This window comes from Eptatretus burgeri, chromosome 1, assembly GCF_056783735.1.
Source record: "Eptatretus burgeri isolate ZD-2024b chromosome 1, Ebu_testis_v1, whole genome shotgun sequence".
NCBI lineage: Eukaryota > Metazoa > Chordata > Myxini > Myxiniformes > Myxinidae > Eptatretus > Eptatretus burgeri.
The window spans coordinates 139,693,302-139,708,791 of NC_140961.1; the positions used below are offsets into that span (position 1 = coordinate 139,693,302).

A 15,490-nucleotide genomic window follows, 5' to 3' on the forward strand; every position below is an offset into this window, starting at 1 on the left:
GGGTTATACAATATGGACATTACAGGGACTTTCAGGAAGGAAAACAGGGAATTTGAAGGAGGTGGGTTTGGGGTGAATTAACGGGGGTAGAAAAGATCAAGGATTTGGATGGGGGACGATAAGAGGTGGTGGTGAACAGCTGTTTTGAAGGCCTGGAGGGAAAAATGGGATTGAACAGAGTGAGGGAGTCTATTCCAAAGGCGGGGGAAAAGAGGAATGAAAGAGTGTTGAGGCGTCGATCACCCTTTACTGAGGCATGAAGACGTCTATGTACTTGAGAGAAAATTGTTTATTATCTTTCAATACGTGCGCACGGAAAACACACCCCAGGCACAACAATTTGCATTTGAGGAACCCGGAGAGTGCTCTGCCCTAATGGTCGAGTCACTCCCTCGTGTGTGTGTGTATATATATATATATATATATATATATATATATATATATATATATATATATATATATATATATATATATATATATATATATATATATATATATATATATATATATATACATACACACTGTTTTATCTCCAACAAATTCCACTATATACAATTCCTCCTTTTCATCCCAAGTCAAAGGTGCTTCCACCAAGTATTAACCCAAGGGAGGGGGGTGGGGGGTGGGGGGTGGACTCTTATCCAACCAAGATATTCTAGTTTTGTATTTTTAATTGATTTTCTGAAATTTGTAGAATTTGTTTTTCACTTGGAAATTGTGGGTTACAATGTGTAAATAAAGGTGGAAAAGTCTGATTTAATGAAATGTAATTCCAGGCTATAACGGAACAAAAGGTGAAAATTTTGAAAGGGGGTGTAGACTTTCTATAGGCACTCTATATGCCAAGATACTCTCACCTGATGGAAAAACTCAACTTCCTGAAATCTTAGCCAGAGTACTACAGGGAGACCCCCTTGCCTCTTACCTGTTTGTCATAGTGCTTCATTACGGACTCAGAAATGCTATCAATGGCAAGGCAGAGGAATTGGGGTTTCAATTAGAGCAAAGATAAAGTACAAGCGTCAAACCAGAGGTTCTTCCTGATCTCAACTTTGCTGATGTCATAGCCTTATTGTCATAAGAAATTGAGCAAATGCAAGAACTTCTTGAGATAATCGAAAAAAGCACCTGTAGGCTAGGGCTACCAATTCATGCTAATAAAACGAAAGTGATGGCATTCAGTCAGTCTCGAGAAGTCTCAATCATTTCAAATAATAGAATAAAACTTTAGACGGTCAATGACTTTCCAGTATCTTGGTTCCTGGTTTTACACAACTGTTCAGGATATCAAACAAAGGAAAGCTGTCATATGGAGAGCTTAAAACAAACTTTCAAGAACATGGAAGTCAACACACTCTCGGCGTATCAAGGGAACGACTATTTATGGCAACATTTGCGTCTGTCTTGTTTTATGGAAGTGAAGCATCGACCTGCAGGCAAAAATAACATTCTTTTCTTGTAGTAATTCTCTGCAGACTACTGTAGTATATGAGAGAACAACTCTCATATACTATATTTCTAACTAGCATTTTTGCCTGGGCCCTGATTGCGACCCACGAGAAGGGACTTGATGGATGCTGTACTTGACTTCTTCATTGAGTTTTCAATGTCCATTGGTCTGAACATAGAACAAATAAAGAGCTCCATGGTTGTCTTTCAAGGCTGTTGGTTAAAATTAGAAGGAGACATCTCAGGATTGCTTAGCACTGCTACTGCCATGAAAAAACGAACCTGTTTCCAATCTTATATTATGGACACCTAAACATGGAGGGCTGAAATGGGGCAGACCCACTCTCTCATCAACATGTTGAAGAAGGATACGGGCCTGGGTACAGAGGAACTGCACATAATGCTTGATGGAGAGAACTGGAAGCTGAGGATCAATATCATCTGAATTTGACGAAAGAGCCTACTTAAGAAGAACAAGGAGATGCAAACTTGATACTAAAAATGGAAGTATATGTGTCGCACTGATGGCCTTATTTAGACTACTTTTGATGAAACGTTTCGGGATAAAACTATTTTGTTCCACTCTATGAATAGAAAAGTTGTGATGTTTATTTGTTTGTTAATTTTATTATTAATTTACAATTTAATCTTATCAATCTGTCATACTAAAATACGTAGTTTGGTGTCTCTGACTGTTTTTTTTGACCATGATACATTCGGTCGTTACTTATCCAATCGCAGCCAAATTTGACGGGGACTAACGGTCACACGACGGAGGTTGTTGCGATTCAACTCCCCCCCCCCCCTTCACAAGGGCGATTTGTGCTTTGAACAAACTCAGGGTTGAGGTGAAAAATAGGTTATCATGGCGTTTCATGGGGCACACCTTCCGGGCGTAAAAAAATATCGTAACCACAAACGTTTCAGTCAATTCTGTCCAACGTAAGTGATATCTTTAAAGTCGCTATGAAACTGGAAGTAGTTTGGAGGAAACTCGATGTGCTTTAGGCATTCTATACTTATCGCATCTCCTTCAGACGAACCGATCAGAGCCATCTCAACTTGCTAGGCCTCTAGGTAAGCAGCAATGATCTTTAGCTAACAAAGCTGCTTTCACAAGTCTTTATGCATGAAATATGAATCCCACTGCCTGTCCGATTTATTTATTATTTATTTGTTTATTTATTTTTGCCATCACATTATTTGTGGACTGTGCTGTATGGATTGTTTATAACATATCTTGCGGCCTCATAGGTGATTTCTCCTGGCCATGGTCTCAAGTGTGATGTGCAATATTGCCACCGACAGCCTTACGGCCCAATTCTGACCTTTATTTGATGCATAACCATATTCCTAATGTTGGTTAGCATTTTGATACCCACCAGAGGGAAATTTAAAGAAAATTTGACGTACTTATGCATGGGTGGTGTATTGGCTTACAGTCGCTAGTTCACACAGGTATCGGTACTATTATGACCAGTTATCTAGTTCCGTCAAATCATGCCCAATTTCTGGTGACATTCATGATCAGATGTCTCCAAACATCCCTATCCTGCACTGCTTTCTGAAGCTCTGGCAGACAGCTTTATTATTATTATTTTTTTGTATACACTGTTGAGGCTCGTATAAGAGTTAACACACAGAACGTACAGGGGGGGGGCAGGAGACAAGGGGGCAGGAGAGGAAAGGGAAAATGGTGTAGAACAGAGACATGAGGAGATCTATGGATGGGAGAGAGATGGGGTGGGGTTGCAGCCTTTACCCCATCCATTGGGGATTCCATTGTCAATCAGCTTGCTTTTGCTTGCCAAGGCAGCCATTCTTTATCAACCGTTTTGTCAGAGTGCTTGCTTGAGTACTTAAAGTCAAGTGAGCCACTTGGCGAGCACTCTACAAGCTGATTGGAATGGAACACACCCCTTCTGAACATGTCTATCTTCCCATTTGGCAAGATTTTAATCTTGTTTTTTTTAGGTTTAAATAAAGACCAGCTTTTCACTTTTCTCCTTCATTGTCTGCAGCAGTTTCATCAAGTCCTCTTTAATTTCTACCAACCAAGTGGTATCATCAGCATACTTTACGGACCTGTCACACCTTGACGATTTAGCCAACGTATGCCTGACGTATGCAAAATTGGGTTAAACCGCTGGCACACGTCGAATACGTTATGGGTAAGTTTGTATACGTTAAGAGAACGCTGGCATACGTCGTAGTATGCTGGCATACGTCGTAGTTCGCCGAGCTGTTAGACAAATTTTCCATGCTTGAAATTTCCCGACGTATGCCAGCGTATGACTCACATGCTCCGCATAATGCTGGCATAGGTTGTAGGCACGTTATGCGATCGTTGACACACGTCGACACACGTTACTTGTAAGTTACTCATAAGTTGAAACACATCGAGGTAATGTTTAGCGTTCCCGAAACTTATTTCTAACCTATGAGTAACGTGTTGTAGGCACGTTACGCGATCATTGACACACGTCGACACACGTTACTTGTAAGTTACTCATAAGTCGAAACACATCGAGGTAATGTTTAGCATACCCGAAACTTATTTATAACCTATGAGTAACGTGTTGTAGGCACGTTACGCGATCGTTGACACAAGTCAACACACGTTACTTGTAAGGTACTCGTAAGTCGAAACACGTCAAGGTAATGGTTATTAGCGTCAGTGTTCCAGACTCCCTGGTTTTTATTTATTTATTTTTTCTTCGGTATGACGGTCATGTTGACACTTCGATTTCCAGTGCGGTTATAATATAATATAATTAAAAGGCTGCCGCTCAACGATTTAAATCATAACCGTCATACCGAAGAAAAAAAAAAACCAGGGAGTCTGGAACACTGACTCTAACCATTACCTTGACGTGTTTCGACTTATGAGTAAAGTATGTCGACGTGTGCCAACGATCACGTAGCGTGCCTACAACTTATGCCAGCGTATGCGGAATGTGTGTCGTACGTCGAGAAATTTTCAACATGCTGAAAATTTCTCAACGTACTCGGCGTACAATGACGTATGCCAGCGTACTACGACGTATGCCACCGAACTACAACATATGCCAGCATGCTCTTAACGTATACAAAACTTACCCATAATGTATTCGATGTGTGCCAGCTTGGTTCGGCAAATTTTTCATACGTCGGCATACGCTGGCTAAAACGTCAAGGTGTGACAGCGGCATCACACTTCGATGTCTAGTGCGGTTATGATTTGAATCGTCGAGCCGCAGCCTATGAATAACCTACGCCACGTGATCGTCGGCGATACGCTGCCGCGCTATGCAGAAGTTGTGAATGCCGACAACACGCTCAGCATTCGTTGGTATAAGTTATCTATATGTGATTAAAACGTTCTGTGTACGTTACTAATACGTTATGCATACGTCCAACACGTTATTATACGCCCAAAACTTAAAAAAAAACATCAATAGTTCAGCGTACGCCAGCGTTTTACAAACATTTTGACACCTTGCCATACGCTGGCTAAAACGTCAAGGTGTGACAGCCCCTTTAGGTGGTTGATACTGTATATATTTCTCCAATCCTGGCTCCAGCCTCTGTCATCCAAGTTATATTTTTCGTCAAAGTTATTTTCACCACAAATTCATCAGTAAATTCCATCCAATGATAATGATATTAACATGGGGGCTGGCAGGATGGCCTTGAGCTCTGTACACTCACCTCCAAGCCGTCTTGCCTGGGTTTGAATCCTAATGCAGGTATCATCTTGGTGTCATCCTGGTGTTTCACAGGCAGGGTGATTCATCAATGTCTGTGCCATTCCTCAGATGGAGGTTTAACTGGCATCCTTTCTGCCAGCATTAGTTGGTTGACTTTAAAGATCCCACGGTGTCCTTCACAAAGAGTACGTGAGCTATCAGCGGCACTCTGAACAAATTACAAATTCCTGCCTTGATCTCAGTCGAATGTCATGCCTGGCCAGCCGATTCGTGAAGGACTTGGTTCCCCCAGTCAACACTGCGATAACGTGGGAATAATTGTGGCCGTTAAACAATAAGGATATGAACAAACTGCCGTCTGCATGGTGTGCACGTACACATGATCCCCGTCCTCCCCCCTCCACCCGGACCCCCTATTGCATTGGTAATTGAAGACAAAAATGTTCTGGTAGCAGAAATGGTGTGCACAGTAAGCTTTATGAGAGCTGTACCACCATGTACTTGATAATAAAACCTGAAATTGCACTCAAAGGTGAAAGCCCTCAAAACATTTCATTTCCCACTGCTCCCATTTCTCCCTTTTTTACCTACAGGCATTCCATATGCCCAGTTGACTGTAGGTGTACCGCAGGAGAGCCATGCTGAAGAACGGCGTGTGGCACTCACTCCTGCTGGCGTCGTGTCTCTCATTAAGCAAGGCTTCCACGTGAATGTGGAGGCTGGGGCTGGCGAGGCATCCAAGATCTCTGACGCACAGTATCGCGATGCTGGCGCCACTATCGTTGGCAGAAATGATGCCTTTGGAGCAGACATCGTACTGAAGGCAATACAACTTTCTGTTTTAGGTTGTCCTTACCAAATGAGCATGGCAGAATGTATTGCTTCGAAAATTAAATGATGTTCCAGATGGCAGTTTATTTATTTGCTAACTTGTTCATTTTCTGTTCGAGGTTTACGTGCCAACGTCATGGTTCAAAAAAAGATGAATTCCAATGATGGCTACAAACAAGAAAACATACAAACAAGACAGTTCAAAGAACACCTTACCCCATGCAATCTTAAGAATAAAAGACATGGGAAGGGTCTTTTAAACTCTTGCTTATTGCGTTTCCGAGCGCAATCTATATTTCCTACGAGCCGTCATTTTGTCTGAGTGTCGATATTCCCCCTCCAGATAGCGCGAGTGGCAAATTTTATTGGTCAAGATGATGTAAAACGACGTAATGTTGTCCAAGTACTGCTAAAAAGAATGTTTTTGAAAGTGCTAACAAGATGATTTATGTTCTGCAGTGTTCAATCAAGTAAGTAATTTAATTGAAATAAAATGAAGATTTTAATGGTTGTAGAAAAAAAAAAATCCCAAACAAACATTGATCAGACGTTTACCACCATTGATGTTTTAGGTTGTCCTTACCACCTTATTTAACACGTTACGTTAGTTCTTTGTGCCTGTTGTTTGTGTCCTTTATGACGTTCCTAAAAACAGTAAGTTTCCTGTTTGGAATGATTTTCAATTTTGTTTGACCGTCAGACAGACAGACAGTTTTTTTTATTATTATTTTTTTTTACTTTACTATTCTCAGTGCATGCATGCTTGGGATGAGATTCTGTATAGTTTGCCCAATCCAAATTTCTGCTAACCTGCAGGTTCGTGTTCTGATTCATGTTCCGATTTGTGTTCTGCAGTACTTAAAATATAACATTCAATTGAAATTAAGTCAATCCTCGATCATAAATTGACGTCTACATTCAGCCACAGACAAAGTGAACCAATTCCTTAACCCCATCTCTACGCTTTGCGTGTGCGAAGTCATGAAATGAGTGCTTCAACCTGTGTTGGACCAACTGAGGTATTTATTTGTGCTAAATGCTTATGCTTCACATACTCTGGCAAAATCCACCGTGATATTTTATATCAAAATGGTTAAATCGGTTGGCTTTAATGACATTAAGGTGATGAGTTCAATCCCCCTCCACCCCCCATGTCAAAATCACACCAGGTGAGTTGATTCGCCCTCTTATCCTTCGGAGGTCGGCACAATGAACCCACCATAAAGACGAGTTACACTTGGTCCCCTATTTACGCTTGAGATGCATTCCTGAAAACCCTTGCTAAATCAAAAGCTGTTTTCCAAAATGAATAATGTTATAAATTGAGGATGCGTTTCTGAGCGGTAATTTTTGGTCATCCTAACATTACCAAACTAAATATTAGAGGCTTTGCGAGCCTCTAATATTGGTGGGAGTACCTGCTAGAGTAATTGCTGGTCGTGTTCAACTCGTGATGAAGGGTTTTGGGGAATTTAACGAAAAAGCACGCAACGAAGGTCAAGTAATACCACTCGGTGCAACAGACAACGAGCAAGTGGGGCTGAATGAAGCGTCCTGAACCGGATGCTGCCTTGGGAGTGCAGACCAACTGTGCGGTGAACCTATTTGGTGGAGTGCGCAGCATGGGAGAGCAGCATGGAAGTTTTGGTGTGGCTTGGGGAAATTACACCATGTCACAAAACGTAAACACGAGAAAATTACGAAAAGTGAATATAAAAGTTTTCATTACTTTGTCAATGGCGTTAAATTGAAAAATCATAAATAGAGAATACCTGTACTGTCCTTTTATTTTCTCTCCATGAGCACATTGAGTAAGAAGCGCAATTGATTTATTGATTATGAATCTTTTTATTTATTTATTTATTTTATTTAATAATAAGCTAATTAACTCACACTTGCTGCAATAACTTAAGAATGGCTGAAGGAATCCAAGTCAAATTTGATACAGATATGTATTTATAATGATGTCAAGATAAGCTGATTAGATTATGGGGGCCAGAGGTCAAAGGTCAGAGGCCATGTCAGGTAAAAATGCGATACTTGAGAGCAGCTGAAGGGATTTAAATCAAACTTGGTGCAAGTATGTATCAACCTCCTTCAGTGCGTCCATCCTTGATAGATTATTTATTGCTAAAAGGTCAAGGGTCAGAGGTCACATTCAATCTCCTAATGTGATACCATTGGCTGCGGCATTTGATCCAAATTAAGTCCATGTACCACAATATATATGCACAGATTGGATATTGAAGTTAAATGGTCTTGAGGTTTTAGGTTAAAGTTGGAGTAAGCAAACACTTGATATGCGTGGAGGCATATCGGTCGACATCGCAAAGTTGATTTATGTCTTTTTTTTTTTACGCGGTGTGTTGTAATTATGGACAAACTTCTTGCTTGCAAATCGTTTTATTTCATATATTTTGATTCTGATGGCAAACGCCAGTGGAAGCCCGACACATGTGATGTGCGTATTGTTGCAGGTGAGAGCCCCTGCAGAGATATTGCAGTCTGATGTGAAGCACGAGGCCGAGTTGTTGAAGAAGCACGGCACACTCGTGAGCTTTTTGTACCCGGCGCAGAATGATGCGCTATTGCAGATTCTGGCATCTCGCCAGGCCTCTGTTCTCGCCATGGATCAGGTCCCTCGTGTGACAATTGCTCAGGGTTACGATGCACTCAGCTCGATGGCTAATATTTCTGGGTAAGCTCGAAAGAGGTTAGAGATTGTCTGGGCAGGATAATTGAGGAGTCCTAAGATTTTTGCATGTTTGCCATTCCCATCTGATCTGGGATACATTTACTCATTGTCAACGGACAATGCGTTGATTTGTTCATCATCGACTTTTGTCCTTGTGATTCATGCAAAAGTATGTCTGATGTGACCTTACAACTTTGTTTGGTCTCGAATGTATGTCAGGGCTCAAAAATGTTTTTGATCTACTTGCACTGGTTCACGTAGCTATGAACGTAATCATCAGCAGAAGTTTTGTCTGTACATTGTAAAAAAAAACAACAACAACATTTTAACCACTGCCTTCATCAGGTAATTGCTTATCTGAAAAGGCTTTCAGAATGCCACATCCCACACACTCCTCGAGATGACTTGTGAGTGTTTTACCCAAAATAGAAAGGTGGAGATGTATGAAACGCAACGACACCGAAATTCTTTCTGAATCACGAGGGAGAATTTTGAGGTCCCGTAGAAACTTTTGACAAATGCAAGTTGCAACAGGTGAAGAAGAGTCCACAGCATATTCCATCCATCCACCGATCCATCCATCCATCCATTGGGACTATACTCTGTGCAGAGCGTTAGTGCTGCCTAAGCAGTCTCTTTGGTTATTGGGCACAATCCTGGATGGGTCGCTATTCCGACACAGGATACCAGCAAGCTGGCACTCATTTTGCCGACCTCGGAAGGATGACAGGCAGAGTTAACCCCACTTGGTATTGAATCAACAGCCGAGCGGGATTTGAACTCAGGATCCGAGGATCCCAAGTCCACCACCCTAACCATTAAGCCAACACCAGGCATACAGCATATTGCAACAGCTTAAACCTGTGAAAGGAATATAATAAACTGTCACCTGCATGAGTTGATGCAAGAAACAAAAATTTTGGAACTCAGGAAGATTACAGCAAAAAGTCTCCCACATCCATCGTTTTTAAAATGGGCACCCTCAAATAATTCACTGCCAGCAAACATGCTATACCTTCTTTCACATGCAAGTGAGAGTGTGAATTTTGAATTTGGCCAGGGTGCTGGCGACTGGAGGGGAGTGGAGTGCGGGTGGGGTTGGGGAGTAGCTTTGTGGTGGGGCTTTCCAAAATAATGGAAGTGTTCCGTTTTCCCCTCGATTGTGTTCATCCAGCAGTCCATGTATTTTCACCATACTATCAGGAGTATTTAATTTAACTTTTTATTTTGTGATAAAGGGTCAAGTAGGAAGTGGAAGGGTAAGCTGATTTTTGATGAGCTCTTTGAAATCTTTGCTCTGGTTGTGAGGGGTGTTGAAGGAGTTCAATAGTGGGTTATTCATTCGCACTTGTCTGAGAGCGGTGGTATTTTGTTCATTATAAATGTACGTGTATGTTTGTTATTTTCCATTACTTTAATTAACTTAACATTGTTGTTTCAGTGACAAATCAGAAGCTTGATCTGTTATGTTGTACCATTCTGGATCTTACAAAAACTGAGCATCGAGATGTTAATTTTTTTATGCCTCCGTATTCGATGGCTGGAAGCATTATGTTTTTGAGCTGTGTCTCCATCTGTGTGTCTATTGTTGTTTTTTTTTGGTTGCCGCGATAATTTGTGAACCATTGATATGAAGGGGTTTCGACCAAACTTGGCACAAGTATGGACTGTAATACAAAGATGAACAGATCCGATTTTGGATTCAAAAGGTCAAAGGTAATGTGCCATTTCAAAACTGTTTTGCAGACCGTAACTTGAGTTAGAAGCATCTGTTATTCTCTCTTTTCCTTATTTCTGTTTTATCTCTCACACCCCCTGTCATGTGGCCTTTAATTGAGATCAACCATGCAGTGGGTTGGCATCTAATGTGAGCGAAGGCATAGCCTTCAACTCAATTGTGTCAAATTATACTTTTAGCCTGTGCTCGCGAAGCGAAAAGCGGGGTCCTGTATATGCATGTCTGCATTCTCTGGAACCGCATGTCGGATTGGCACAACATTTTCACCAAAGATGTGACTACTCATGTAGAATATTTTAATGATAATTATGACATCAACGGTTATGTGGTGGCAGCCCTGTTAGAAAAAATGGAGGAACGTTGGACCTCAATCTCTGAAACTGCTCTCTGGAAGAAAATTTAAACTTGGCACCTGTCAAGTACTCCTCATGGGGAATAAGTGTATTTTTTTTATGATATAGGTGCCTTCGTTATGACATCACAATTGTATACGTAGAACGCTATACCTGATCGGCATGAAAATTTTGAGGGTCATCTAGGGATAAATTGGTCAACAGAAAAAAATTGATGACGTCATCGATCATTTGGTTCGGCAGATAGATATTGTTATGGCTGTGGAAATTCGCATTTCACCATGAAGGGCCCGTAGGTGAGATATCTCTAAGTACATGTGTAGTTAGCCCCAAGTCCGTTGTCTCGATGGAATTTATGTGATTCATTCGGGCTGCGACACTTTGAGATAGCCGTTTTTCTGTTCTATCTTTATTTTGAACCAACCACGTCTCAACCACCATCACACAACAACCACCAACCACAACGCCGCTTCACAACAACCACAACCACACCTGCCTCTCAACCAGCACGCCATCCTCACCACTCCGCCAGCAACCGTCAACATCTCCACGAACACAAAAGGGGAACAACAACAACTCCCACCCCGATTTCCCTGGTAAACAAGAATGATGGTTGGAACTCAACTCCCACCCTGATTTCTCTGGTGGAATGTCCCCCCCCGCCCCCCCCCCGCGTGCCGCAAAGGGAGGGGAGGGGTGCCGGGGAAATAAAAGGGCGCACGGAGGCGCCGCTGAGAGGAGGTCAGGTCAGGGCGGTCGGTGAGAGTGTCAGTGTCAGTCGGCGGTTCATGGTCTTCTGCCCGTCTGGGTCTTGGAGAAGCGGTCCACAGAGCGACCCGCTCGTTGGAGCTTGCAGTCGGTGGAGAGTCCGGACGTCGCGGAGGAGACGCGGACTGGAGGTGCCGCTCTGCCAGCTGTGTTGCGCGGACCTGCGCGTTCGTACAAGGAGCGCCAGAGAGAGCTCGCCCACCATCGCACCGCGAGGGTGCAGGTAACCTGCAACGGTCTTGTGGGACTCGTTCGGTCTGCCAAGTCCCACACCATAAAGCCCTCTTGTCTATGAGGGTGGCCTTTTCTTTTGCTTTCGAATGAATGTTGTCGGCGCGCCGTCTGTAAAGTAGAACTGTATAAGTGTTGCCGTGTGTACGCGTATTCGGTAGTAACTCTGCGTCATTGTTTCTTTTGTTTTAACTGCTACATGTGCATTTTGACTGTTTGGCTGTATATGTGTGCTTTCCGTGTGTCGCATAATAAATGTGCATTGCGTGAACTGTTTTCCCATTTCGCTTCGTCTTTTCTTGACCCTCCATCCTGCTTCACGGAAAGGGTTCGTAGTGGGCTTAATACGCCCGGTAATTAATCTGAACAGTCCAGGTCGGTGATAACACCATTCGGTTATCCCGATAGCACGGAACGGGCCGCCCAAGCGGCTCGTGTCCGGAGTCGACCTGCGGCGAGGTGCGATCGCCCGGTTTACCATCCGCGTGGGTACTTAGGTAGGTCGAGTTTGGCGAACAACCCTATCCTACGCGGGTGGCTGATTAGCACGATTGTGGTGAGGTCGAAAGGCCCACCCGTGACTGGCTCCGGGCGATAGTTCCCAGAGGGTCACGACTGAATTGTCCGTCCTGTGGGCGACGTGTCGCGATCCGAGTTACGTGGCCGTCCGCACGCCGGCGGGCGCGAATTCGCAACAATATATATATATTTATATATATATATATATATATATATATATATTTTTTATATGTATATATATATATATATATGTGTATATATATATATATATATATATGTATATATATATATATATATATATATATATATTTGAGAACCTTCAAAAATCTCAAACGACTGAACAGATCGATGAGAAACTTTACATGTATGAACGCCTATCCATAAGGAACAAAAAGTTATCCACCTACAGAGATGACAGAAGTAAATAGACACCTTAAATTTCTTCATTTCATCTGTATAACGCAGGTTTACTCAGTGATTTGGACTAATATTCGACTATTTCTTTGCAGAAACGAGTTCCTCGGTCTTGTATGACAATTAACTATGCCTTGAAACCAGGGAGCACACAAACTTTCCGATTTTCATAGAGGACGAATTGTTGGCCATTTGAAAGGAGGAGTCAGCCAGCGTCAGATAGCTCAGAACGTTGGCATTCCGCTTTCTACGGTCATTCGGGTAATTGTGCAATTCACCAGCAAAGGCAAGGAATCCACAGCTTCCCGTTCTGGTCGATCTGGGCCCTCAGAAAGGTGTCTTCGAGCTGTTAAGCGGTCCATTGAGAAAACTCCCCATTGCAAGGCAGCAGATGTTGCAGAGGAGGTCCAAGTTACCTCAAAAACTGCCGTGTGGTACCTCATCAACTCGGTCACAATGGGAGGGCAGCTTGGAGAAAACCTCCTTTGACCAGTCAACATTCAAAGGAGAAAGAAGTGGGCTGACGAGATGGCCAACAGACCCTTCACTTAGAGTTTTGACAAACGGTGATTTTTTTTTTTTCAGATGAGTCCCAATTTCCTCAATTTTTTGACAGTGGATGCGTGTGGGTCTGGAGACTTCCCAGTCAAGAGTTTTCTTTGAACCGATTGCAGCCACTGTCAAACACGTTGGTTCTTCAGTGATGGTGTTGGGAGCAATCTTGAGCACTGGTCGTTCAGAGCTTGTTGAAAGAGACGCACCAAGGATGTGTTGGCATCAACTCTACGATACACATTTATATCCTTGAGGATGGACGTCGCCCTGTCTTCTCCACTGGTCAGATGGTTAAAAACAACACTCTCTTCATGGAAGATGTTGCTCCATGCCACACTGCAAAAAAGGCCAAAGAATGGAAGGACAGAAATGTGATCAAGCGACTTCTATGGCCAAGTCAGTATCCTGACATGAATCCCATTGAACACCTCTGGGCCATATTGGATCGAGCTGTGCGGAAATCGTCCAGGAAACCATCATCATGGGCAGAATTGCTAACCAGTTTGTGTGAAGCCTGGGCAGAAATCCCACAAGAGAAAATTTCAGAACTCATTAGTTCTCTGCCTGAAAGAGTAAAAGCGTTGAAATCTGTAAATGGCAAGTCGACAAAATACTTGTGTATGTATTAAAATGGATCAAATGTACTTCAAATGTTAAATAAATAAATAATTTTAAAATAATGGTGTCTCTTTACTTCTGTCATGTGTCTGTATGACGTCATAGGTCACATGGTTTGGCAACTATGAGGTTTTGAAAAATAAACCGTTAAAAATCTTCTCCAGAACGGCTTGACAGATCGAGGGGAAATTTCCCACACATGTTCCCCAACCCTTGGGGATATCATGGTGTTCATGAAGAATTAATAGGTCACATGGTGTGGCAGCAGTATTTGATTGAACGGAAATCTTAAAATTATTTCTCTTAAACCGCTTCATCAATCAACGTGAAACATCACAATTATGATCATTCTAGTAGTCATGCGGAATATATATGTTTTAAATTTCAACCTGATCGGACGCATGGTCTGGCAGACAGAATTATTTAATATTTTGAATCTGAGTTCAGGTATTTCAATCAAACTTTGTACAAGTATGTATAATGATGTAATAATGTGGTCAGAGGCATATCTGGAGATGTCATGATGTCATATACTGCCCTTCTACTTTAGTTAAGGCATACAAAAGGTGCCATCTCCAAAGAAGTCCACGATCGCATGGTGGCCTTGGATAGTCATTGTGTGCTCTTATTAACCTCTGCCATCGAAGATGGATCGAGGTTACTGTTTTCACCCCTTTCTGCTTGTTTGTTTGTTTGTTTGTTAACCTCTGCCATCGAAGATGGATGGAGGTTACTGTTTTCACTCCTTTCTGTCTGTTTGTTTGTTTGTTTGTTTGTTTGTGAACAGTATTACGGAAAAACTCCTCGACGGATTTCGACGAAACTTGGTGGGAGGGTTAGATCTGGTCCAAGAATCATGCCATTAGATTTTGGACTTGGTCCAAAATCCAATATGGCCGCTATAGCGGCCAATTTGAAAAAATATTTTAATTTTTTTTTTTTTTTGCATTTCTACATGTTTTAAGTAATTTTCAACCCCCCCCTCCAAAAAAAAATTGTTGGAGAAAAAAATTTTTGCAACATTTTTCAACAAAATTTTGATTTCTTTTTTTTTGCATTTCTACATGTTTTAAGTGATTTCCAACCCCCCCCCAGAAAAAAAATTGTTGGAGAAAAAAAAAATTAGCAAATTTTTTTTCAACAAAATTTCGATTTTTTTTTTTTGCATTTCTACATGTTATAAGTGATTTACAACAAAAAAACATGCCAAAATTATCATTGCGGCTGATTTTGGAACTTCAGGTGGATATACCCACATAAAATCAATTTCTGTCTCAAGGAATCCAGTTATGACGAATGAATTGAGTATGTAAAAGTTAAAAGGGAAAGTTGCAAACTATAACTCTGTGAGCATTGTTGACGTCAAAATAGGATATCAGGTTCACTTAGGTGACCTAGCAGTATTGGCGGCGGAGGTTTTGCACTCTACCGAGTGCTCCCCCTCTAGTTCTCTTTCTCTGTATTTGTCATCGTCCTGACAGAGCAAATGTGCTCCTGAAGCAGTCTTGGCAAGGGTTATGCTGAGTCGTTTGCCTTTGCCTTCCGAGCAGTCAATCGGGGAAGGAATTTTTTTATTTGTTCATGCTGCTGGTAATAACTCGTGAACTATTTGTGAAAGACCATGGGATGC

The 15,490-nt window shown here is 42.0% G+C and overlaps 1 protein-coding gene across 4 annotated transcripts in view; it reads left to right on the plus strand.

The window, feature by feature from the left end:
* Nucleotides 1-15,490, plus strand: part of NNT (nicotinamide nucleotide transhydrogenase) — a 149,555-nt gene that overhangs the window by 48,670 nt on the left and 85,395 nt on the right. For all 4 annotated transcript variants that reach the window (XM_085845195.1, XM_085845186.1, XM_085845213.1 and 1 more), the window contains 2 exons: nt 5,732-5,961; nt 8,447-8,667. In XM_085845195.1, the coding sequence (XP_085701321.1) occupies nt 5,732-5,961; nt 8,447-8,667 (451 nt within the window). The remainder of the gene's footprint in view (nt 1-5,731; nt 5,962-8,446; nt 8,668-15,490) is intronic.